General features: G+C 35.5%; 1 protein-coding gene across 4 annotated transcripts in view; it reads right to left on the reverse strand.

Annotated features, from left to right (window-relative positions):
• Positions 1–26219, reverse strand: part of IL1RAPL1 (interleukin 1 receptor accessory protein like 1) — a 686647-nt gene that overhangs the window by 577037 nt on the left and 83391 nt on the right. For all 4 annotated transcript variants that reach the window (XM_064707010.1, XM_064707004.1, XM_064707014.1 and 1 more), the window contains exon 2: positions 23489–23594. In XM_064707010.1, coding sequence (XP_064563080.1) covers positions 23489–23570 — 82 coding nt within the window. In that variant the 5' untranslated portion in view covers positions 23571–23594. The remainder of the gene's footprint in view (positions 1–23488; positions 23595–26219) is intronic.

Below are 26219 nucleotides of genomic sequence, written 5' to 3' on the forward strand. Positions count from 1 at the left end.
GCTTAGAAATATGAGCACTCTTGTCTGACAGAACCAAAGACATGTTTCCATTCAAACATATTCAGCCAAGTCCTGAATTGCCCTATTACTATTGAAAAGTTTTATATTTATAGCCAAGAAAATAAGAAATTCTAATTCTAAGAAAGAAAGCATTATTTTGACACAAAATTATTAATATGCTTTTTTAGAGGTACAGTATTACATTATTTGTTTCTAGGAATTCCGTGTGAAAACAATAATGCTGAAAAAACGTAGGAATTGCTTCACTGTCTTTTTCCCCTTAACTTTTTCTTTAAATTTAATCCTTGAGAGAAAGCATTCCTATGAAACAATCCTTCATTTAGACAAATAGAACAGTGACAAGTTCAACTTTATTGATCTCTAAAAGCATAAAAAAACCCGCTCCAGAGATAAAGAGTCTTGATTTGTCCTCAGGTTCTTTAAATTCTGCAAAATCTTCTGCTTCTCTCAGGTGACTTCAGTACCTTTCATGCTAACAGGTATATGAAGATTCAGTTGTGAAGACCAAAATCAGAATTAATTATCACAGAAAAAAAAAAAATAATCTGATGCACACATTAGTGGACAGGTTACATAGTACCAGTTGTGTGACTAACTGCATTTCTAGAAGAGGAACTTTGAAATAAGATGACTAATCTTAACACATAACAACTTCAGAAAAAGGAACTAAATGAAGAAAAAATTGGAGCAAAATATGATTTATTCTTCCTGTAAATTTAAATTAGTCTTTGCCTTAATGAATAACATGCAGAGATGCTATAGTATCCCATTTTCCCATTTCTATTATCTTTGAAAGACTTTGTAAAAAGGAGTAGTTCTATTGTTTAAAAAAAGAAGTTATTTGTCTTTCCTGTAGCATCTCTTATTTCACTACAACATGAACAGCTAAAGAGCTAAGAATTGTTTTGTTTCTAGAGTTACACAAAGATCTTACATTACTTAAATCTGTTGGAAACAACAAACATCACACTGCAAGACTTCTTTGCTTCAAGATTAAGGAAGTATTTATATTAAAGTATCCTTTACACAATTTTCTTATTTTTTCTAACTACTCTAACAGATACACATCTAATTTTATCATTAATGTGTGGGCAAAATGAGACGGGAATGCAGCTTTTGTAAATGTTTGTGAACACCTCAATGCTCATTTCAAAAATGCTTTAAAGGAAAAAGTAGTTTACTGAATTTGGTGTAAATTGTCAAATAAATGAAAAATACTCATATTCCATTTCACTATTCTGTGTCTTGTATCATTTGTTCCTCTGAATCTCAGACAAACCCCTGAAATGCCCTATGGAATGCTGAAATTACTGAACACCATTGGATTGCATGTCATTCTAATTCATTAAAAACTCTATGGATTCTGGTGAGACTATTTTCTTCACTGAATCACTGTATCACAGTAATTTCCATTGACTTGTCTCTAGCAATTATTAAAATACATAATATAATAATTTAGTTTCCGATTAGCATTGCCATGTCAGACCTTTGTCTGAGGGTCTGACTCACAAGTAATCAGTAGATAATAACTCTTTGAGAGTCAAAAAGACCTTGTTAAATTGGTTCAAATGAGAAGAATCAATCTACAGTAGACTGGTCATTTAAAACAAGCTTGATTTATTTTTCTTTTCAATTCTCTGAATCTCTAAGGAGAGCAGAAATCAGAAGGATAAGTCTAGTTTCCATTACAGGATAATAAACATGATAAATCTCCATGTGTTGAATGAAAAGAAAACATTGGAAATCAAAAATTGCCAGAAATAAGAGCTGAAATTATTGTAACTTACTTGAGTATATTTAGAAATATAAGTAATCTGTGTAGCTGAAAAAGTGTTCCATTATTTTAAGGGAATGTACCTATGTGAAAGGGAGTGCTAATACTGACTCATTCTAGAATGTGGAATCAAATGCCATAGCTTGTAGAATCAGACATTACATAAAGTAAAACTCAATTTCCATAATGTCAGCATAGTCAAGGGAACAAATCTAAAGAAATCATAATTCTGTGATTTTTTGTATACTTATTTTGACATCAGTGAGAAAAAATGTTTATCATATCCTCTTCAGCATTTATTTTAGAACTTAGGTGTGTTTCCAAGAAGAGTGAAAGGATATTTCCTTTGAATTGAATTTTTCAGTGTCTACAAATTTTTCAGTGTCTACAAAATTAAACAGGAAGAACAGAGTTAATCTATTGATTAACAGTTAAACCAAGAAACATCCTGCTTTCTATGGGCTAGTAGCTAATGAATGCCTAATTATCTGTAAAATATCATCCCCACAGGACTGATCCAGATGAACATTGCTCTTCTGATGAAGCTAAATTGGCTAAAGAGAATTTTGAAGAATTAAATAAGATTCACAATAAATTAATGGAAACTAGAGTGGTGATGTTCTGCATTCCACAACTGAATAGGTTTCTATAGAGGATGTGACAGAATGTGTCAAAATTGAATAAATTGCATTTTTTATTTTTTTTTTTTTTTACTTCTGACTAAAATAATGAGTCAAGTGTGAGTGGTTCTCTGATGAATCCCTGTGGTTTCAAGTATTTGTATATTTTATTTACATCAGTGCTCAGATGTTGATTTTTGTCTTTGGTTTAACTTCCACCAGATTCTTTGAGAAAGATACAAAATGCCTGTGAATGTTCAAGTGTATGCTCCATTCTTGCAGGTAAAACATGCATCATCCTATTGAAAATAACTTTGTTACTTTCATTCAAATATATGGGTAAATATACAACCACACAGACAGATATATTCTTCTGGAAACTTCAAGGTAAATATCTACATTAGTATAGGTAAATAAAAACAAAAACTTTTTTTCCCAGAATTTGATTCCCTTTGAGATGCTATTAAGACTTGTGTTGGGAACATAAACACACACTTCCCTTTCTAAAGGACAGGACTAAACTGAAGGCATCCTAGTTCTTCATGAAGAAGTGAGAAAAGACTGGGCAGTTACTCTCAGAATACACCAAAATATACATGATCAGGCAATATAATACTAAAGATGCAAATGGGACAGAAATGTGGATGGACTGTAAACCTAAGCACCAAATTTTCAAAAAAGAAAATAAACTTTTTGTAGGTGTTTTGTTTTCTATTTCATATGTGGAAATTAAAACCTGACATTTTTAAATAGCTGTACAGAGAGACTCCCTGGGCTGATTGAAGTCCCTGATTATTACGCACTGCTGATACTCCAGGCTGGCAGTGGTGAGATTAAGAAGAGGAACATCAGGGCAATTAAAAAGGGCTTTAGGACACTGGGTCAAGCAGTTGATAGGGCAGGAGCACAGGAAGGGTTCTGCTCAGTCCCTTTGGTGGCAGAGAAAAATGATGAAAGGAACAGGAGAGCCCCCATTATCAACAAGTGGCTCAAGGTGTCATGGGCAGAATTTTGGGTTCTTTGATCACGGGGCAACTTTTCTGGCACTTGGCCTGCTGGAACTGGATGGGCTCCATCTCTCTGCTAAGAGCAGAAAGGTTTTAACTCATGAACTGGCAGAACTCATTTAGAGGGTTTTAAAACTAGGGAAGGTCATGTTTGACCAACCTGGTCTCCTTTTATGACCAAGTTACCCACCTGGTGGGTGTGGGACCCACCTATGGATGTTGTCTATTTGGACTTCAGCAAGGCCTTTGGCACTGTCTCCCACAGCACACTCCTGGAAAAGCTGCAGCCCATGGCTGGGACAGGAGCACTTTGTGCTGGGCTCAGAACTGGCTGGATCAGAGAGTGGTGGTGAGCAGTGCTGCATCCAGCTGGGGCCAGGCACCAGGGGTGTCCCTCAGGGCTCTGTGCTGGGGCCAGTTCTGTTCAATATTTTTATTGAAGACATGGATGAAGGTTTAGAGTCTTTCATTAGTAAATTTGCAGATGACACTGAGCTGGGAGTGTGTGTCCATCTGTTGGTGGTAGGAGCGCTCTGCAGAGAGACCTGGAACTTGAGCACTCTCCAGAGAGACCTTGGATGAATGGGCAAAATCCAGTAAGATGAAGTTTAATAAGTCCAAGTGCTGAGTCCTTTTGGCCACAATAACCCCTGCAGTGTTACAGGCTGGGGATGGTGTGGCTGGACAGTGCCCAGCTGAACATGAGCCAGCAGTGTGCCCAGGTGGAAGAAGGCCAGTGGAATCCTGGCCTGTGTCAGGAATTGTGTGGCCATCAGAAGCAGGGAGGTCATTCTGCCCCTGTACTCGGCACTGGTGAGGCCGAGTACTTAAGTGCTGTGTCCAGTTCTGGCCCCTCAGTTTGGGAAGGATCTTGGGATGCTTGAGCACATCCAGAGGAGGCAACGAGGCTGGTGAGGGCCTAGGAACACAAACCCTGTGAGGAACAACTGAGGGAGCTGGGGATGTTTAGCCTGGAGAAAAGGACACTCAGGGGTGACCTTATCACTCTCTACAGCTCCCTGAAGGGTGGCTGTGCTCAGGTGGGGTTGGTCTCTTTCTCCAGGCAGCAACTGACAGAATGAGAGGACAGTCTTAAGCTGCACCAAGGGAAATGTGGGTTGGATATTAGGAGAAGTTTTTTATGGAAAGAGTGATAAAGCACTGAATTGTCTGCCTGGGGAGGTGGTGGAGTCACCATCCCTGGATGTGTTTAAAAAAGATTGGATGTGGCACTCAGTGCCATAGTTTAGTTGAGGTGTTAGGGCATGGGTTGGACTCAATGATCTTGAAGGTCTCTTCCTACCCTGTGATTCTGTGATTCTGTGATTCTGTGATGTAGCTTTCAAAGACAGTTTTGTAGGTCTGCTTACTTCAAAGATAGATTAATTCAGTAATCAAAGAAATTAAAATATTGACTTAATTCTCAACCTTTTGAAGACGTTTGAATATGAAGGTAATTATATGAATTTCATAAATTTAAATTCAACTTCTGAATATTTGAAAAACTGATAGGAAAAATAAGATACTTTCAGCAATTTATATCTTCACTCTGCATAGTTCATTTAAGCAAGTAGGAATGGATGCATTATTAAAGTTATATATTATTATATAATTAGAGTCAAGGAAAATATTTTAAAATAATACAGTAAGCAAACTCTGACAACTCTATCTGGACAAAGGTACGTAAATACATTTAATGGTCAGTTTCTGCCTGCAGAAAATAAATGTGAAGCAATGTGCAATGTGGTCAGGAGCTCAGAGGAGAAGAACAAAACTATTCTTTTCCTTGGAACACTGAGATTAAATACTACATCATATTACTCAGCAGAATGTTACCTTCATTAGACCACTCTGGGTTCTTAAGGGCAATGAGAAAAATTTTAGATGCTTTACAAAATTCTAGTAGGGATACAGTTCCTGAAAAGATGAAAAACAAGCTTGAATAAAGACCATTGTTTCCTGCTCTGCACATACATCAAGGAAGAAATGTGTCTCCTTTACAGACTACCAGACAGTTTTATCAACTGACTGGATATAGGAGTAAAGGAAGGGAGGGAAGTGCTTCAAACCATTCATGGAAGTCCATGGTACTGGCATCAGTGAGGCTTAGATGTCCTAGGGGATTGAGAAGCCTCTAAGGCTAAAGATCCATAGAGGTGTTCTCTCATGCTCCCTTGCAAAGAGGGCTCCTCTTCTACAGCTTCTCTTCTGTTTTGTGGAACTGAATGTCAGTGTATAAACTGGTCCTATGCTCTTGATGCTAAAAATAAAGAGCTTCCACAAAACCACCATTGCTGAGATCTCAGTCGTGTTTCTCTGCAATTTTTAACTTTCTCTGTCAAAATAAAGCCAAAATTTCAAAATGTGTGGAAACGTTTTCACATAAATGGTAGCCACATGTATTAAAAAAAAATTAACCTCACTCAGACCTAAAAACAGGGTAACTGTCTTTATGCCAAGTAATTTTTAACTCTATTCTCAAAATATAAAGTGTTTAGGTAAATAAGAAGACTTTACTTAACTATGTTCTGCTGGCTTACTACAACTTCATAAAGGAAAATCTGCTCCAACACTATCTGCTTAACTTTTTTAAATTAGAAATTTTTAAATTTATCTCCAGAATAAAAATAGTCCACATCCCAAATCCTGAAAATAACCCACAGAGAAGTAAGAGAATTCTGAATTATGTTAAAAATGGAGTTGAACAAGATTTTTTCCTCAATGCATTAATTAACTCAATACTATAACAACATCTGTTGGGTTTAGGATAGTTTTTACCATTTCAGTTAAAATCCATGTTTCAAACTTTCTTTTTCTGCTCTGTTGAATGTAAAATCTGAATTGACTGTCACATCTATTTTTAAAAATTACTATAAGTCAACTTTTTAGCTGGTAATTGACAGCATCTCTACCATATGAGCTCCCATGGCAGAAAAGGTTCAAAAATAGTTGAGATACATGTTCTATCTGAGATAATTAAATCAAGAAGTACCTGAGTCCAAAATGCTATGTGACATGTAACTTTTAATATCTAAATTTTGTCTCAGAGTATTTTGTAAAACCTGAAATCAGATAAAAGGTCTTTGCTTAACTTCATTCCTTAGTAATTTAACACTATACTGTCACGGCTTTGAATTATGGTACATTTATAAAAGTCAAACATCAGAAAAGAAAATTAGTCCTCCCTGTGATCATAACATAAATTTAAAAGTGGAGCCAAGTTTTATGGGATTGAAAATGATGTGGCTATTAATTTAACACAATGATTTTGTAGAAATGCCAAATATACCATGCAGTCTGCCTGACTGCTGCCCTGCCAGTCCTCTCCATCATCTATCACACAGGTTATCCCATTGTGTTATTTTTGATCTACTAACCTATTTCAGACTAGGTTGCACAAGCATACACTCCACAGAACAGAAATAAATGTGATGTTGTATAATAGAATCTCTCCTAGAACCAAAATATTTCAGGAAATGTTATATTACTTTACAAAACATTCTCAGTCAGCATATCAGGGATGTGCAGCACAGCACAGTAAAATAAATTAAAAGGTGTATAGCCATGCATAGTGAAACAAATAATTAGAAAAACCCTCTTTGATGGTCAAAATGAGAATTCTGGAAGTCAAATTCTGACTTCTGACATTTGATATTTATTTTTTTGAAAGCAATCCATAGTGTCACTGATTTTCTGTTGTTGTTGTTTTGAAGACACTGAAGGAAAGCTGGCTGCTACCAAAAGATTAGAAATTGTCTTTAAAACATTAAGTAAACACATGAAAAGTGTACATGAAAAACTGAACTACCAGCAAAACTCATTTAACATCATTGCTCTATTGTTTGTTGGTTTCTAATATGTACTCATAAATGTCAAAACACAACAGAGTTCCAACAGGAGAGAGATGAAAATTGAAGGGCTCAGCTGCTCCTGAACAAGGCACTTCCTCACCACTAATGCAATGCAACATCTCCCTTCATTCCTTGTTCAGTCTGTCAAAAACTTGGATCAGTGAGCTTTTCCTGGCCAGAGAAGTGAAGCTACACAGACAGGAAGAGAAGGTAGGGAAAAACTGGAAACTTTGAGCTAGTAAAATTAGGCCAGCAGCAAATTGCTACCTCCTTGCCCAGAGCAAGAACGACACTGTGACTCAGACAGGAGTCTGAATTTTGATGGCTTTAGGGCATCTTATGAAGTAAAGTAGTTTAACTTCTGCACTTTCTATGCTTAATAAAGGCAATGCAATGCTAGAATCAGTTATTGGGAGAAGATGTAAAAAAGCTCAGGTTATTTTAAAATATATAGGGGACCATATCAATGTAAGTATCTGAAGGTAATGCTACCACAAGTCAAGTGAGGGTGCCTTGGCCTCCTGGGCAAAAAGATTCTATGATCTTTCATTCTTGGGGAAAAAAAGACTGGCCTATTGGTAACCAAAGCCAAGTGCCCACAGGTGACAATAACAGGGTTATTTATCACATGAAAAGATGTGGGGCTGTTCACATGACTCTTGGCAGCTGCTGCTTAGTGTGCAAACAGCACCACTCTGTAACACTGAGGGAAGGGGAAACCTTTTGTTCTATGAAAACAAACAAAACCTCTGAGTTTGACACTGGTGTCTTTGGTGGGCTGAAGAAGAACACCTCTCCTGCTCCACTCTCCCTAAGGAAAGTTCCCCTTTTTGCCCATCCTTGGAAGTCCTGTTCTGCCCCTTCTGGATGGTAGGGCAGAGTGTGCCTTCAGTAAGTTTGCTGCTGACACAAATCTGTGTTTCCAACCAGGAGTCTCCAGCTACACCAGGGGCTAATGTTTGCTCATGTCCATTTATGTTCTCTGTATCTTCTGGCTATTCCCAACTTGTAAATGCTGAATGGGATTGTAACACCTGCACAGGGTCCCTTCCAGCTGCAAGCATTCTATGATTCTGTCAGCTCCTTGCTTCCTTTTTCTTCTTCCCTCTGCTTCAAGCTGGGAATGTGCTTGAAAATGTCCAGCAAACAAATATTTGCTGTCTACTTTGAGAGGCCACAGAGCTTTGGGACTTTGTCACCTGCACCATCACATCTCCCTTGGGAGCCAAGGCAGAAACAACACCCCAGGAGCCTCAGTAATTCTCCTCTGTGATCCATAGGACACACTGCAATGGTCTGGAATTCCAGTTTCCAGCAAGGAAAAGATGTTCCTACCCTTTAAGGCAAGGCTCTGAAAGGGCCAAAACTCAAGGGGAGCAAGACCTTACAATGACATTTCACAACCAGCCTTCATAACTTAATCAAGCATTGTTTTAGCATGTGAATTGGGAAAAGTGGTGAGGGCCTTTGGCTGGAGCTGCCATGGGTACAGATAGACACTAGGAAAGAAACAGAACAGACAAAGGAAGGAAGAAGAGGGGGGAAAAAAAAGACACAAAGAGCACTAAGCTGAGAAGGTGGCACTCTGAAAACCAAAGCAGAACTTACTGAAAAGGAATGGGACAGAAAGAAAGAATTCTGAAACTTTTATTTACTATCTAAATCTAATTTCCTTCCTCGATCACAAACCTCCTGCTGATAACAACAGTCATCCAGCATGGTTTTCAGAAAGTCCTTAGCTCTGAATGGATGTTGCAGGCTGCAGACACAATGAAACATGGAAAGGTATTTTTGTACCTTTATACCTTTTTATACCTTATTTTCCTCAGCAGGGGACATGATGAGGAACCTGGAAGAAAAGGGCAGCTTGCATTTGCCCTTCAATGGGGTGCAGGGGGGAAGAGGAAGTCTCATAACCTCTGCAGCTGTTCCCACAGTCAGGTGAAGCCTGATCCCAGATCCCCAAGGGTCACTTTAATGGGTGCCTTAATGCAATGCTCACTTGGTATGGAGGGGCAGCATGGCAATTTTATTCACTGGCTCTTCTCAGTGGTGCCAAGCAATAGACAGGAGGCAGAAACTGATGCACAGGGAGTTCTACCTGAACACGAGGAAGAACTCTACTGTGCACTGAGTCTGCAGAGAGGTTGTGGAGTCTCCCTCACGGGAAATACTCAACAGCAAACTGAATGCAGTCCTGTGCCATGTGCCCTGGGATGGCCCTGCTCGAGCAGGGAGGTAGACCAGATGGCCAGATGTGGTCCCTTCCAACCTTATCCATTTTGTGATCCCTAAGGACTGTAATTGAGTGATTTGCCATTTTGTTTCTTCTGCTGGTTTCAAAGACCAAAGTGATGTACAATTCACCAGAAATCCACTGTAAGCTGAAATATTTTACATCTGTTCTAAGAATATTCTGAAGATTTTTGAGGAGTTTGATTGTCAAGGGCAGTGATCTTGAAATGCATCTAGAGGAAGTACTTTCTAATCACAGAGACTGTCAATGCCAGAAGCTAAATAACAGCTTAAAAGTGAAGATGGAAACTCGCCAAAAATCTGGATTGTTGGGTGGAAAGAAGGGAGGGTATCCAGAAAGGAGGAAATAATGCACTTGAAAAGGTAAAGAATACCAGACTGCATTTAGTTAAAAGCTATAAAAATATCTTGGTAGACTAAAGACTGAGAATTTTATATTTTTATTTATATTTTTATAAATATACCATTCTCATGGAAGCTAACATTTTTCTTATAAATTATTTCATGTGGGAATATATTTACCATGATTTGCTATATTAAATTCAATATTTAAGTTATATCTTTAACTTGTTCAGGGTAAATATGTTTCCCAGTTCTTCCAACATTTGAAATAAACTAACATAATTGGCTTTAAATAAGGAGGATTTGACTGTTATATACAACTGACTGTAAGATTGCAAATGAACACATTTTGAGCATTTTGAGATCTCTTCAGACTGATGCTGCACTTTGATTTCTTTAGTTGCAGTTAGTTCATTGTGTAGATCTTTCACATATGTGAAGCAGATTCATGCCACTGTGTAGGACTTGCAATTCATTGCAAGGGTAATTTAGAGTTCCTCATCCAGATTTCATTTTAAACAAAGTAGCTTTCCCTTCCTCTCAGAGTGCCTCCCCTCTTTATAATCCCACGTTAGCTGCAGGTAGACAAGACTAAGAGAAATTCAGTAACTGAACATTGGTAGAAACCAGTTTAAAGTCTCAGTGTTAAACATGAACCACAATGCTTTAGAATTATATTTGTATTTTATTTTAATTATCCTTTCAGATACAGCTATACAATTGTGTTGGGAACTGAAGAAAATAGAATATTACATAAAACAAAATGAATTCAGAACTTAGGGTTTTTTTTTTTCATTTTGTTTGAGTTTTTTTGGTTACTAAATTGCCTCCTCTCCTACCTCTGGGCCAGGGCTCTATCTCCTTTTATTTCCAGTGGAAGCAGTTCAACCCTTCTTTAAGACTCGGAGTTCAGCTGCATACGAATCCATTTAATTACCTGTGATTAGCTTCTGACATGACACACTAAATCCATTTGGATACCAGCATCAGAAGGGAAAGAAAACAAACAAACAAAGCCCTACATAATCTGACCACTGTTTGAAGGGTTCATCCTTGAGCATGATAGATACCCAGCAGAGTCCTGAGAAGAGTATTAGATACTGCAATATCCAATTCAGAAGATTTTAAAAATACTCTTTTCACCTTAGGAAAAAAAAGTTTAAACTAAGACTAAAATGGTATTGAAATATCAATTGTAGTCAAGGAGATTAATCTGCAAATGTTTTAGTGCTTACCATGAAAACATTATCCATTGATGCAAGCTGAAACAGACAACATCACTAACTATGCTGGAATTTTTTGAATGCTTAAAATTGTGTGGATTAGAATTGTTGTGCCTATATCCTAATTAAAAGGAGTAATATGAATTAAAATCATACAAAAAGTTGTTTTGATTTTGTGGTTATTTTGGATAGGGTTTTTTGTTTGTTTTTTTTTCCTAAGGAGCAAAGTATAACAAGTATTATTGCCCTCTTTCAGAAAGTCATAAGCTGCCTAATGAAAATTTGTGTCATTCATTGTTTCAGTGGTGTAATCTAGTAGACTCAATACACATAATTTGAACAGTTTTCTGATAGTAGAAGTTTTATTGACAGGGTTAGCTATGCTTCATAGAATTCTTCCCAATTACACAGTTTGTTTCAAAGGTCTTACTCTAACCACTGATAGATTAGAGAAATCAGAGTTGCAATTTATTTTAAAAACCCTTCACTTCATATAACAAATTTTGGAGTTATTGCAATGGATTTAAATAACTTTATATGTAAACAAAATAAAAAATTGATGGGTGTATTGCGTTTCCATTTACATCAGGAACTTAATCTCCACTAGCCTTTAACAGAAGCAGTAAATTGCCTTAAGGAAAAAGAAACAAAACTTAGATTAAAGAAAAGCACACATATAGAAATAAGTTATGCAGAAAGTTGTATTAATTGAATATTAAAATACCTCTTTTTATTTCATTATAATGCCTTTTCTAAGATTTTTGAAGGATTTTTTTTTATTTAGATGAATTATTTTTCATAATTTTGCTACAGATAATCAAGCCTGTTATCAACTAGCTGATTTTGTCTTTTTTTCTCCTTTTTCAGATTTTTTTAGGATATTGGGTCCATCAGGTTTGGTTTTTAATTCATGCATTAGGTCATTCTGAACTATAAGAGTATTTTGAGACCCCTAGCAGAAGGCAAGAGTCAGTCAATTTCCCAGAGAATTTGTGTAAGTTCTGTCCCTGGAGGTTTTAAAAGACTCACATGGATAAAGTCCTGAGCAATCCAGCCTGATGTCAAAGCTGACCCTACTTTAAACCTGAGACATCCAAAGATCTCTTCCAACTTGAATTATGCTACAAAAGAAAGCTGAAAAAAAATTAAAACTATTACTTGGCTCAGCCATCTTCAGTTCATGACTAAATCTTTGTGTCAACAAAACCACATAAATATGAAAACCATCTTCAGTTGTGGTTGAAAAAGCACTTCAATATTATTCTACTAACAGCTGTAGCAAAGATAATCCACACCAGTTATTGGAATGGTAGATTTGCCTCCATATTTGTTTATGGAGGCAAATAAATAAAGTTGCATATTTACAGGCAACCTTAATTATTCATATTTCGATTATGTCATTATGCTACTGCAAGTCAAATAGAGACTTATTCAGCAGGTATTCTCATTTCACCCAAAATTTAAGAAAATATACAGCATTGTACTACTTAAAAAATCAAAAGCAATCCACAAACACAACATAACTCAGCAAAAGAGGTCTTCAAGAAAGGGGGGAAAGGCAAGAAATAAATGTAAGCAAAAATTACTCTCATATGTGACTGGTCATTCAGACTTGCTTAAAGCACTGAAATACTGTAAAGAAAGCATAACACATTATTCTTCTCTCTAGAGCGTGATGGACCTTGATGCTTGACCTTTTCCCTAAGCAAGAGATGAGTTTTAAGGCCTTTATTAATATTAAATTTGGCATAGAAATTAAGATCAGACAAATGGGAGAGAAAATAAAGAGATATTTTACTGGGCATATTAATTGAATCAACCTAATAAAATATAAATTAAGTTAAATTATTTTAATAGCTGCAGGTAGAAAAATAAAGGAACTAGGAGGTTCTCAGTGTATAACAAAGCATCTTCCATGCAAGTAAATAATTAGAGAATCAGATTTAAAATTACATAGAATGATAGAATCATTAAAGTTGGAAAAGACCCCTAAGAACATTGAGTTCAGTCTTGGACCAAACATTATCATGTCAACTAAACCTTTGCACTAAGTGCCAGGTCCAGTCATTTCCTGAACACCTCCAGAGATGCTGACTCCACCACTTCCCTGGGCAGCCCATCCCAGTGCTTCCCCATCCTTTCAGAGAAGAAATTGCTCCTTATGTCCAGCCTGAACCTTGGGGCAGCTTGACCCCCACATGTCAACCCCTCCTTTCAGGTGGCTGCAGAGAGCAAAAAGGTCCCCCCAGAGCCTCTTTTTCTCCAGGCCAAACACCCCCAGCTCCCTCAGCTGCTCCTCATCAGACCTGTGCTCCAGACCCTTCCCCAGCTCTGCTGCCCTGCTCTGCACTCACTCCAGCCCCTCAATGCCTTTCCTGCAGTGAGAGGCCCAAAACTGGACACAGGATTTGAGGTGTGGCCTCACCAGTGCCAAGCACAAGGGGACAATCCCTGCCCTGGTCCTGCTGCCACACTATTGATGATCCAGGCCAGGTGCCAGGGTATCCTGCTTCATCCATTAGTAGTCCCATCTTGCTAAAAATTCACAGAAAATAGTACACAAAAAAAAAGAAATTGTGCATATTTGTAAATTTATGCCAGCTAGGATTTCTGCTGAATAATTGTTTCAAAAAATGTTTATTACTGAACTAGAATACCTTGTTACTGACTAATTAAATTTCCTAGAAAAATATTAAGTTTAAAATATTGATTTTTCTCTCAAATAACAAAAATATAAATTGCATTTAAAATGTATGGGCAAAAGTAAACATATGATACAAGAAAGTCTTTTTTTTTCAGAGTGTGTGAAGTTCCTGGCACAATCATCAGAAGGAAAGCAATGAACTGACTGGCCTCCATGCTGGCCTGACCCTTGTGAACCCATGAGCTATGCATTAGTCACTTCTAGAAAAGGCAGCTTGACTCCTTCTCATACCTGGCTCAGATTGTTTGATTAGAAAGAGCTCAGAGGTTAACACTATTGTTCATGTTTTCCCTCCTTTGCTGTGCTGCTCCCCAGCAATCATGTGTGAGAGCTTAACAGCCTCCCCGTGGGCTCCATGGTCTGCAGGAAGGAGCTGAGCCTTCCCTCAGAGCACAGATATCTCTGTGTACATGTACAGGGATTTTCCATTCTTCTTCCCTGTCTCTCTGTTTTGGTCTCAGAGTTCACTCTGGGTTACACCACCAATGGCATTCAGCAGAAATTTTGGAATTTAAGACAAATCTACCTTGAACTATTGTTTTACAATAGTATTAACAACAGCTTTACTGCTGGCTGTTCTCTTTTGGTCTGACCAAGCCGTGTATGTTGCTGTTATTTTCAAGAGAGTAAAAGCTACACCTTTTTGTCAAGGATGAAAAAGAGTCATTCGTGGAAGTGAGCCAATCCATTAAATGAATTTTCAGGTCACTTCAGCACAATTGTCTGTTTTCCATCTGTACAACCAACAGTTTCCTGAAATGAGTTACGCCTTCAGAGCAAAAAGATGAAATTACAGGAGCACTCACCTCTCAACTAACATAACTGTCTTGTAATTTACCATTGCTGCAGTCTGATAATTCTCCTCATAATTGCAAAAAAAGAAAAAAAAAAAGGTTTGAAAAAAAATAAAATTAAAAATACTAGTCTTACAAGACCTTGTGTACCCTGCTTTTGAAGTAAAGACCATAACAGCTGAAACAAGTCTGAGCAAGAACGTCTGAAGAATCCAGAATTGCAATCTAAAGGACAGCCTCCTCTTTTCATTCTAAGTTGGTTCCCATATATCTGTGTATCTGTGTATATAGCACTTACAGCACTTTCTCCCTCCAGCCTTCAGGAAGAGCAAGTCAGGAACTATTTTAATAGGACAGATTTCATCAATTTTAACATCCTTTAAGTATGACAACAATTATATTCTAATGGGAAGAATTTATTTTCATGGCTATTATTTTTTATATTTTAACAATTTTCACTAATGAGTACATTTAAATAAAAAAGAGAAATATATAAGATGGTCATTACTTGTCCTTGAGGGTTTTTTGCCTTTTTATTTTCCACAGTCATTATTCTACATAAAATTTACAAGAAAATATTCAAATAAATAAATCTTCTACAACAGTGATTTCTGATCAAAGGTCACTAGCTCTTTTAAATCTTTTAGGCTGTTTACCAACAGATGCCAATCAGTAAAGCAATCCCTAATGGCTCCCCAGGGAACATGGGGACTGGAAGAAAAGAGTCATCTTTCCTAAGCAGCTACTAAAACTCAGTGACCGAACTATGTAAGAATATCTATTACTGTCCTTTTGGCTTCCGATTTTGTTTTGTCTCCTTTCCTATCATTAGTCATTTCTTAATATATATTGCACACTCTAAAACATTGACCCTTTGCCAAAACACAGACAGTCCTTTCACATACTGTGGTATTATTCACAATCTCCCAGGACTCTGAAAAGTACCAGGATGGATCCTAGAAACAACAAAAGGTCAAATAACTATTTTTAAAATGCCAGCCATCCTGTTCATAAATGCTCACAGACCAAGAAACAGTTACTGGTTTCATAGTGTCTCCAAAATAAGTAATGTGTCACAAAGGATTTATGCTTGAGATGCAATCATTCCTTACTGCCCAAATCCTCCAGTGGATAAGATTTATATTTATTTCTTTCTTTCATCTTTTTCTTTACAGTATAGTCTCTCTGCCACCCCTTGGTATACAATCCTCATACTTGCTGTTCATCTGACATATTGAATAGTATCCTTCACTTATAAAAGCAGAGTAGAGACCACTGGAGCCAAACCATCCCCTTGCCCAAGCACAGGTAACTAGCAAAACTTGGTGTTCTTTCTAGCAACTCTATTTTCAAAAGAAAACTGGATATTGAAAATTGCTTCATAGTAGTGCAACACATACAACATTCTGCAGCTAAATAAATATGCAGTATTGTAAAAGATCATTCTTTTAAAAAAATCTAATGCTTCCCATACACTGTTGGCATAAACAAGCAAACATAAAAGAACCAAAACCTCTGTCTCAAAATCATACTCTAAAGGAACTCTCTAACTTCCTGAATATGCAGAAATTTACTAAATAAGTTGATTCATCACTCCTGCTTTCTTCCAGTATCTCTTGATACACAAACAAGAGATGGGATACACAAACAGCAAGTCATGCCTTTTAACCTACCAATAATCAACTGGAGGTTTACCTCCATAAACGAAGAAAGAAGTTGAGGATCAAACCAAAATTGGTGTAAATGGCTTTGTCATAATTGCTGCAGGATGGGGATATGGATACTTTGATGTCTAAATAAGGTGCTAAAGGACATTAATTGCTCTTCTGACATCCTGGTGCCACGTAGTAAGAGCAAGATGCAAAAATTTTCTGAGTGTTATATTAATTACGGAAGGCCTCACGATTCCCTCCAGAATTAGACAGATAGCAGAAGTTAGGACAAAGAGTGCAAGTGTTGAAGAAGGAGGCAGAGCACTTACACAGTCTCTGCATTTCTAGATCATCTAGGCTTTCCTCCCAGCAGGCACAAGAAATCATTCATCTCAACTGACCCCATTACTGTATTGCTTTTGAAGGTTTTTATCATTAAAAGAAATGTGCAAGTAGGAAAGCAAGAAACTCCCTCCTCCTCTGACATACAACTTGCAGAGTAATTAGAAAAAAATCCAGGAAAGTGGATACACTCAGTTAATTAATTTTTCAACTATGAAGATGAAGTTGTAGCATTAAAAATTAAACAGTGATTTCTACTACACATTTAAACGGGGAGGAATAACTAGCTTTAAATAAAACAGAACAGGTGCAAAAAGAAAACTAAAACATATTTTATTCTTAGGATGAAAACCTGAAAAATATTAGTGTTAATAAAATCAATGTGGAATTAATTAATAGATCACAATATAAGAAAGTTGCTTAAGAATGAAACAAGGATTTCTGTTTATCTCTATTTTAACTGTAAAGATTCACCCTCATCTTTTTGTCTCTTCTACCTCAAAAAGAAAAATATTTCACAGTTTTCCCCATTAAGCCCCACAGCTACAACCATAAACTAGGTTGCATATTTATATGCCAATTCAAAATGAGTTTTTTGAAACAATCCTCATAAGAAGCAAGGTTCACTTCTTAATCAGGTCATGATGCAAAAATAATTCCATTCCCCAGTGCAGTAAAAAAGGTACACACATATTTGCTTAGGACTGATATTCACTATACTTTTTCTTCCTGTCACCAAACAGAGAGATAGAAAAAACGTTTTCATAATAATAACAATAGTCTTGATTGTTCCAGTTTAAAAGTCATTGCTCGTGGAAGTTAATCTTGTACATCAAATAGACACAGACTCTAAATATTATTTCACTTTCTACATAACCACACAACAAGCCACAAGTCTCATCAATTAATAATGGAAAATTAACATTCTGTAACAGAGTGAAAACAACAGCTAGGAGCCATTAATATCAATTGACATAAACTCCTCTGGTTTACAAGAAGCATATCCTTTACTTATATACATATTGCTTTGCTCCAAGCTCACAGTACCTGGAATACAGCAAATATGAGTGTTCTGCTCATAAATTGTATAAGAAAAAAGAACAACACGTATATTAATTTATTTTTGAACCTTCTTATTACTATTCAGGGCGTACCAGATCCAATATGACATCCATCAACTAATTACCTTTTGACAAGAAGCCAAAAGGAAAATACTTAGGCAACCAAAACACAAGCAGAATTAAAAACAGAATGGAATTACTGAAAGGGAGATACTAAGAAGAATAGGACTATTTATGTAGTACTACGCAATTAGGACACCAAATCTCACCTGGAAGGGTTACAAAAAATAAATTAAAAGTACAAATACTCAAATACTGGGTACCAGATCTCTGCTAAGGCTCAGCACTTAATTATGTACAATTTCTCAAAGTGTTTTTATAAACTGGATTATATATCTATGTTCTATAAAAGAGTGACAGTTCAATTATTAAGTAGAGATGAGTAAAGTCAATTCAAAAACTCTTCCTAGATGCAAAATGCTCTCATACTGTCTTGACTGACTTATATTCCTTACTCTTTTTTTAACTACATTGTTGAGTTCTCATTGACATTCCTCATTAGGTGCAAAACCTTGGCTTTGTTGCTGTGGCATTGCACAGATATGTTCCTTTCCAGTTAAAAAAAAAGTCAGAAAACAGCAACTGTCTTTTTATTCAGAGATATTTTTTTAAACAACTGCTATAATTATCTAAAATATACTTATTATTTCATAAGCAATAAATCCTAAAAAATCATGGATGGCAATAACTTGGAAAAATATAACCTTATATTTCTTAAAGCATAACAACTTGAAATTTTATTATGTATTTCCAGTCTGTTCCTCAGAGTTACACTATTTTTAGGAAAAAAAAAATCTGGAATAATTTTTCCCTCATTAAAATTAATATTTTGCTCATACAAAAAAAAAATTCAAAAATAGCATCTCAGTGTCAAAGTCTTCACTACCTTATTTTCATAATATTGATCTTTCATCCAAGTACGACAAGAACCACCCATAATGAGTAATAATAGCTAAGGCAAAAAATACTAGACTTTAAAAAGAGAAGCAATCTACTAATACACAACAAAATACATATCTAGACTTTAATCTCATCATAATGATGCGAAGGTTCATATGCATATCCCAAAAACCCATCACTGGAAATATTTTTTCCTTCCAGTTAAATCATTCTATCGTAGAATAAATTTGATCCAGAAAAGAAATTTTCTATTCACAACAGCAGAACTGAACACAGAATATTAATCAACCAATAATGCAGAATAATATGTAGAAAAGCAGAAAACTAGAGGCAGTAATAGCAACTCTCACCTCTTTGATACAAGGCAGCCAGATTGTTATTAAGCCATCTAAGCGTGAAAAAAGAGACTACAATAATACTGTCTGAATAAACTGATCAGCTCATAATTGTTTTATGTAGCAAGATCTCTTTTCATACTTTTTTCCACATTTTCCCTTTTACCACATTTGTGGGTTTTGGTTTTTTTTTTCTCAAAGAAAAAAATCCCAAACCTTTCTTTCTTTTGTCTACTCAGCATCCTTGGAAAAAACCACCAGATGGCAATGCAGTGTTCAAGTATTTCATTTAACATATATCTTATAGAGAAAAAAGTCTATATGCATCAGCATGAGGCTCTCTCTCCTAACCTACTTCCTCTTTGATGAATATTAAATAATTCATAAGCCAAAATTCTGTTCAGCAGAAGTAAGTGATTAAATACCATTCAACCTGTAAAGAAGAGACTTTTAGAAATCTAAGTTCTATGAATGTAAAACCACATGACCAAAAAAAAAAAAAAGAAAAAAAAAAAAAGAAAACCAACAATTTAGTTCAAACTATGAAACTGGATAATTCCAGGAAAAGTCACTGAAAGGAAAACATTTAGAAATGCATTACCATAAAGTTCTCAAAATACTATCAAGGACAGAACTAAATTGCACAGAAAGTAAATCTACACACTTAGGCACAGCACAAATTTATTTGTAGTTTGGTTTCATGCTAAGAAACAGGCATTTTCTTCTACACTTTTTAAGTTTAATTCAATTCCTGTAAAACTCAAATCCTGTCAAACTATGTGCTGAATGAATCAAAATATGTAGGCTTTAAGTATTTATTCTTCTTTTGCATCAAACAGATCACTGTGATCAGACAGGAACAGTTTCATGAAGGAAGATGCTTTAAGATATGTAAAGGAGCTGAGAAGTAGTGCAAGAATCAGCTTCCCATTTAGCAAATCTTATCTGAGATCTATTACTTGACAAAAGAAAGTTCCTCTTTGCAGTTTCTGTTGCCGGCTCTGAAGCCTCTACGGTTCAGGGAGACTTCACTGAACACCTAAAACACCCAATTAATAACCATGGTGTCCATGCGGAGCTAGTGGTTGGAGCAGGGAAGCTTACAGCAAAGAATCCTTTCTTTCTTTCTTGAGAAGGCATTACAACCTGTAGGTGTTGTATGGTCAACTCTACTTGAGAGGAAAAGTTAAGGTGTGCTTACAGGTCTTTTGCATACATGGTTTAGGAAGAAGTTTCTTGTATCATCTATATTTAGTAATGCAATTTTTACTACAGCTGCTCACCTATCCATTCTCATGTAACAAGCACAGTCATCATATGCTCTTAATGTAAAAGAAATCCAACACATATCAAAAAGTAACTTGAAACTGTTCAGAACTTATCTAAAATACTAACTGGGAAAAAAAAGTCTCTTCTGTCAGATAGAGACAATCATACAAGAGAAAGTGTTAAACAGGTTGAGTTGAAAAGCTGTGACCAAACTAATTTAAAGTATGTATTTTGTATAATGTAATAAATATCTGATTAACACTGTTCCTTTTATTCCCTATATTATTATATTTATTTGATTTGTAGCACACAGTGGTGATTCAAAGACTGCCTTGAAATAATTTAAGAGTTTTGTATAAGGACTGCTCTCATGATCAGAGATTAAATCTAATGCAGCACAACCAAAGATTTCTTCTGTTGTAAAGTCTTTTTAACCCTCTTCTCAAACAAACAAAACCAATAATAATATATTGATTCTAATTGTTTCCACGTATAGCTAATTACTTGATATAACTTCAGTCCTGAAAGCCAATAGATGGCCAGAATTGCTATGGATTTTTACAAAGTGACTTTCTGAAATTCTTGAAAAATCAGAGAAGTTGTTGGAAATGTATCTCCATCAGACTGACAAACTCATTATTTTATTAATCACTATCTTTTTATCAGAACTGATAAATAAACATAGAAAACAGGTCAAGTACTCTGACCATATTGACATATTTTCAAGGACAGATCTCTTTTTTATATTAAACACTGAAAATATAAAATATACATAAATGAACTATATTTTTAATAAATATATTAAAATATCTAATATATATGAAAATATATACATTGAATAAATAAATAAATAAATAAATAAATAACACAAGTTCTGTGGTTTTAGGTTTGGTCATCAGAAATAGGCACAACAAAAGTGAATTAGAAGGAATAAATAATATATAAATAAATTATAAATAAATAAATAAATAAATAAATAAATAAATAAATAATTTAGCATACTGATGCAAACTTTTTACCCTTATTACATTCCTGTAATTTATGACAGAGAAGGAAGTAAAGCAAAGCAGTACATCTCAAAAAGGTGGATACTGCAACTCCATATTTATAACAACTCAAAAATACATAATGTTACTTTTTAATTTTTTTCTTTGCTTTCATGGTGACATTTCAAGAACAAAATGCACTCACAAGTGGAACTGACTGAAGAGATTTAAACCATGCCCTCACCACACTCTGCCTCTGGCTAACATTTTCACATAAAACTCAAGTTCTACTTTCCAAGTCAATATTTTTTCCTACTCACATCTATAAGTTGCACTAATATTAGGAAACCATTTATATTTTCACAGTACACGTAAGTCAATCTTATTTTGTTAAAATTCCTGTTAAATAAAGTTTTCTTTGTAAAAACACTTCAGCATTGCAAAATAGCCCTCCTGAGCATCTAAGGGATGTAAAAAAACTGAACCAAGCCAAACCAAATCAAACCAAACAACAACGAAAGCAAACCAAGAACCATCACGCACTACTACATTCCACCTAGCAATGAAGAAGTTCTTCAAATCTTAAATCACAAAGCAGCACGGCCAAAGGCAGAAGAATCTGAGACTTCAGTAAATCAGAATTTTTTTTGCTTTGCACACACAGTATGACAAACTGCTCCCTTGGTGATACATCTAATTGAAGCCTTACACAAGAGAAACATGCAAAAACCTCAAGACGCCATGTTACAGTAAGATATGATACAAAGATTTCCATTATAGTTTTTCCTTTTTCTTACAGCATCAGCATGAGAACAAATTCTATATATTTGAAAAATTTTGAATGTTTTGGCTTTTTCTTTTGCTGGACAGTAATTATATTACTTTCCCAAAAATAAATTTCATTGTATATTTACCATTTTTTCCTTGCATTGGTTAATCAGATGAAGAGGATACAGGCAAAAAGTTATGAAATAAAATGCAAAGACAACCCAATTTATCATTGTCACTTTCAAGTAACAAGTGATAGCTGGACTTCTTTTAGTTCCTTAAGAATGGATGTCTTTGTAAAATTTACTTTAAGATCAATAATGTTTTTACTATATTTGAATTAAGGGGCCTTGAATTCAAGCTGAAAAGTATAAAATCTTAATCAAACAGGACAATCTTAGCCAGACATATTCAAAGGATATCTACATTATCTATCAAGGCTACAGCAGCTTATAAACACTTCAACTTATTGCCAGATCCTTTGCTCTGCACACAGTGTGTATTTCATTTTTCTTGAGTTTAAATAACCCCAAATATACTTTATTCTCAAGTTTTCATTAAGGAATACCTTACTTTGTAGTAGTACTCCATGTTTGCCTTTCCTACATCAATATTTCCAGCTACTAAAATATTGGAGACATAATCTATTTCATTCTGCTGTTACAAATATAATCCATTGAAAAGGCAAGGTATAATTTAAGATGTTGCCAAAAATGTATAAAAGCTGTGTTCTCCCCAAGCACCAGTTTACAACTACTACCAACCAGAAGACAAAAATAAATCAGAGACAGACTTCTGGAAAAGCACAACAAAAGCTACCCAAAACACTCCAATGCCAACAGGAAACTTACAACTAACAACAAACCCAATTAACTAATTCAATCAACATCGGATTAAGACTTTCATTAATCCACCAACAATGAATTAAGGCTTTCATTAAAGATTTAATTTTCTTTAGTGCAGTATAGCAAGATAGGTTGCAGAAGTAGAATTCTATATTTTCATTACCCAGTGAAAAGCCAAAGAGAGTAAAATTAGAATTTCAGGGTGACAGAGAAAAAAATGAATCCAAAACTACCCAACTACCTGAATACCGACTATTTTTCTTTGCTGAATTAGGCTCTTCAACGATGTATTAGGCACCCCTTCCAAAACCACATTTTGCTATTCACATTTCATGGTTATTAAATTTAATGTGCTTGGTCTATTTGTTGTTAAATCCAAACTCTGTGATCTTAGTTTTCCAAAGTATATAGTAAAACAGATAAATCCAGTAACCCAACAATACTGACTGCAACATAGCCTTTTAAGTAAGTTAAAAAGTTCTCGGAATTTTTTCATTAAGTCTACATAAAACAATAGTGAAAAAATGTACAGAAGCTGCCAACTCTTCGTGCTGCAGAATTTGAGATCCTCTTAACTGTATTCCAAACCACCACAACAACATCCTGGTGTATGCTTGCAAACATTAAGCACTTCTTTCCAAGCCACACTGTAACCACAGAGAATAAAGATTTACTTACCTGATCCCCTTTTGGTTACAACCTTCAGGCTCTGAGTCAGAGTAGCATACAAGAGAATCAAGTTGGGAATAGGAGCTTTCATCTTCTGTCTTTCCGTGGCTGCTTCCTGGAGTACCAAAAAAAAAAATAGAAAGAAACACTGGTTGTACACTGGTGCTGAAAAAACCTTGAAGTAAATAATCAAAATACTGACATTGTAGAACAGCTAAATACAGTTTTTGTGAGCAATTTAAAGTACTAAAAATGTTTTATTCTTTCTTTTAAAAAGTATGCAAACCAAAATCATTATAAAACAAATACATGCACACACTACATTTAACCTTGGAACTTAAGCTGCAACTTTGTCTACATATTGAAAATCCATGGGGTGCCTGCTAAAACTTTATAACAGACCTCCTGAAACATCTATTTATTTCTTTTTATCATACAACCTTTTCCACCCACCAACATGAAAAAGAAAATAATGCTTTTCTTCATTACTTTTGCTCTCATTTATTAATATCACAAATTGAGCAGAAGATTCACAATAAAATGAACAGTTGATTTAAAAAAAAAATATTATCATCTTCTTGGGAACGGAGAAAGGGGGGAAGTAAGAGAACATCAAAGTAACCAGCACAGACACTTGCAGCTTCCTTTTAGGTGAGCAAGTTTCCATGCAGGTTCAAACTAACATATTCACTGCACTAAATCAGAAGTGAATGTTAATTAGAATGGAGATAAGCAGAGCACAGACTGTGCTTTAGCCTTCACCTCCAACATGTGAATAAAAGATTTGCATTTCTATTTATTTACTCTGGGTATTAAGTGGTATGAACTGCTGGTGTAAGCAGGGACTAAACATTTTGTTAATTCCTCATATAAGTAAGAGGAATTGATGTCATCTACTCATGATGATTATCATCTTACTTCAGAATAAGTTGATAGGACTAATATCTTGTATTTCAGTGTGTTGAAAGAGGAAAGGAGGACAAATCTGCCTATTCAAGCTCAACAGCAGCCTATGTATGCTATCTATATTCATTAAAGTAGCTTACACAAAAAAAAGTCTTGTCTAATGGGGACGAGAAAGGGCTGGGATCAATGGTTCTTTAATATTATAACTAAGACCCAGACTAAACCAATGTGGTTTTGATATTCACCTCCATTAATCATAGCACTGGACAGCAACTGAAAAAATTCTCCAAGGGGCCACATAGTACAAGTTTTGATTTCTAAAGAGACTGTGAATCTTTTGCACTTCCATTGATAATCAGGTTACTGAGCACCCAAGACATTTTTTGGAAACAGTATCTTAAAATATCTTCATCTTAGAAGAGAACAGGTTAGAAATAAGAAATATCAGGGGTATAAAAAAGGACATTATGGGAAGAATTGCGTAAAATTTATGACTTATAATTCGTATTAAAGCTTTACGTGTCATGACATTTCAAAACTAAGTACAAATCTACTACATTCATTACTATGTATTAAATAAAGATGAGGAAGTGAGATAATATATTTTGACAAGTTTGTATATCTTATTTTTTACAATACTTGTACTCAGACAAATACACAAATGTTTGTTCTTTCATGGTCTTTAACAAGCTCCAGCATTCTAGAATCAGTGAAAGACTCACCTACATTCACACGCTACTTCAGAAAATTTAGGCAAATTAAATGTGAAATATGGGATTGCTAGGAGGTAAATTATGTGTAATACTAACATTTTTAGTTAACTTTAAAATTTAACAAAGTAGCATGACCACTGGCAGTTATAAATAACAGAGATCTTCAGAAATTTAGAAGCTAGCAATAAAGGTTAATTTTCCAGGAGCACAGTGAGTAGATACCAAAATGTGCTATGCCACATTTTACTGCAGACCTTAGTCAAGCTTTCTGAAATCAAAATCTCATTTCTCAGTCACTGCACTAACTGATGCCGCAGGAAATCCTGAAGCTGATATCTTCAGCCTCCAGGGAACTAGCAAGAGTCAGCTCCTTGCTCTGTGTGAGCCTAATAAATATTGCCCAAAGAACCACAGGATCTTACTACGCAATTACAAATCCAGTAAATAGGTTCTGACTGTGAAAGTATATCCAAAGACATCCTTTTTGACCACACATCAAAAGATAATATTGCTGATCACTGTGAATAAATGCAAATATATACATATATTTGCATATGTATGTGTATGCATGCATTTATTTGTATTTATAGATATTTGTGTAGGGAAGCCATGGAGCGGCTATAAAGATTGATTCTATCAAAGCAAGCCTCAGTAAATACAATAATATCAATAAGAAACTGTTCAGTAAGTGAAAATCTTTTCTTGGTCCATGCATATATCACTACTTTAAGTTGTCAAGTCAACAAGGGGAATATTATTATAATAATATAGCAGGAATTGCATTTTAAACATATCACCACGGAAGACATTCTCATGTGCATTTATTCTCAGAGATTCAGGTCTAACTTAAAGGCATAAGCTAAGCTGGCTGCTGCCTACATGACTTGTGATAAATCCCTAGAAAGTAAAGTCTGCTGCTGTCTTTGGAAATACCAGAAAGAACTTACTGCCAAAGGGAAAAAAAGGGAGGGATGACTCCCAACAGCAGCCACTGCCTCCTTACAGCAATATAAGCAACACATCAGATCTTACATAGGCTCTCCCCGGAGCCTTCCAACCCTTCTCTTCTGTTTACACTCCCTATCGTGAAGGAGGAGAACTATTTCTGGTCCTCTCTACAT

Source organism: Zonotrichia leucophrys, chromosome 1 (genome assembly GCF_028769735.1).
Source record: "Zonotrichia leucophrys gambelii isolate GWCS_2022_RI chromosome 1, RI_Zleu_2.0, whole genome shotgun sequence".
NCBI classification, from domain to species: Eukaryota; Metazoa; Chordata; class Aves; order Passeriformes; family Passerellidae; genus Zonotrichia; species Zonotrichia leucophrys.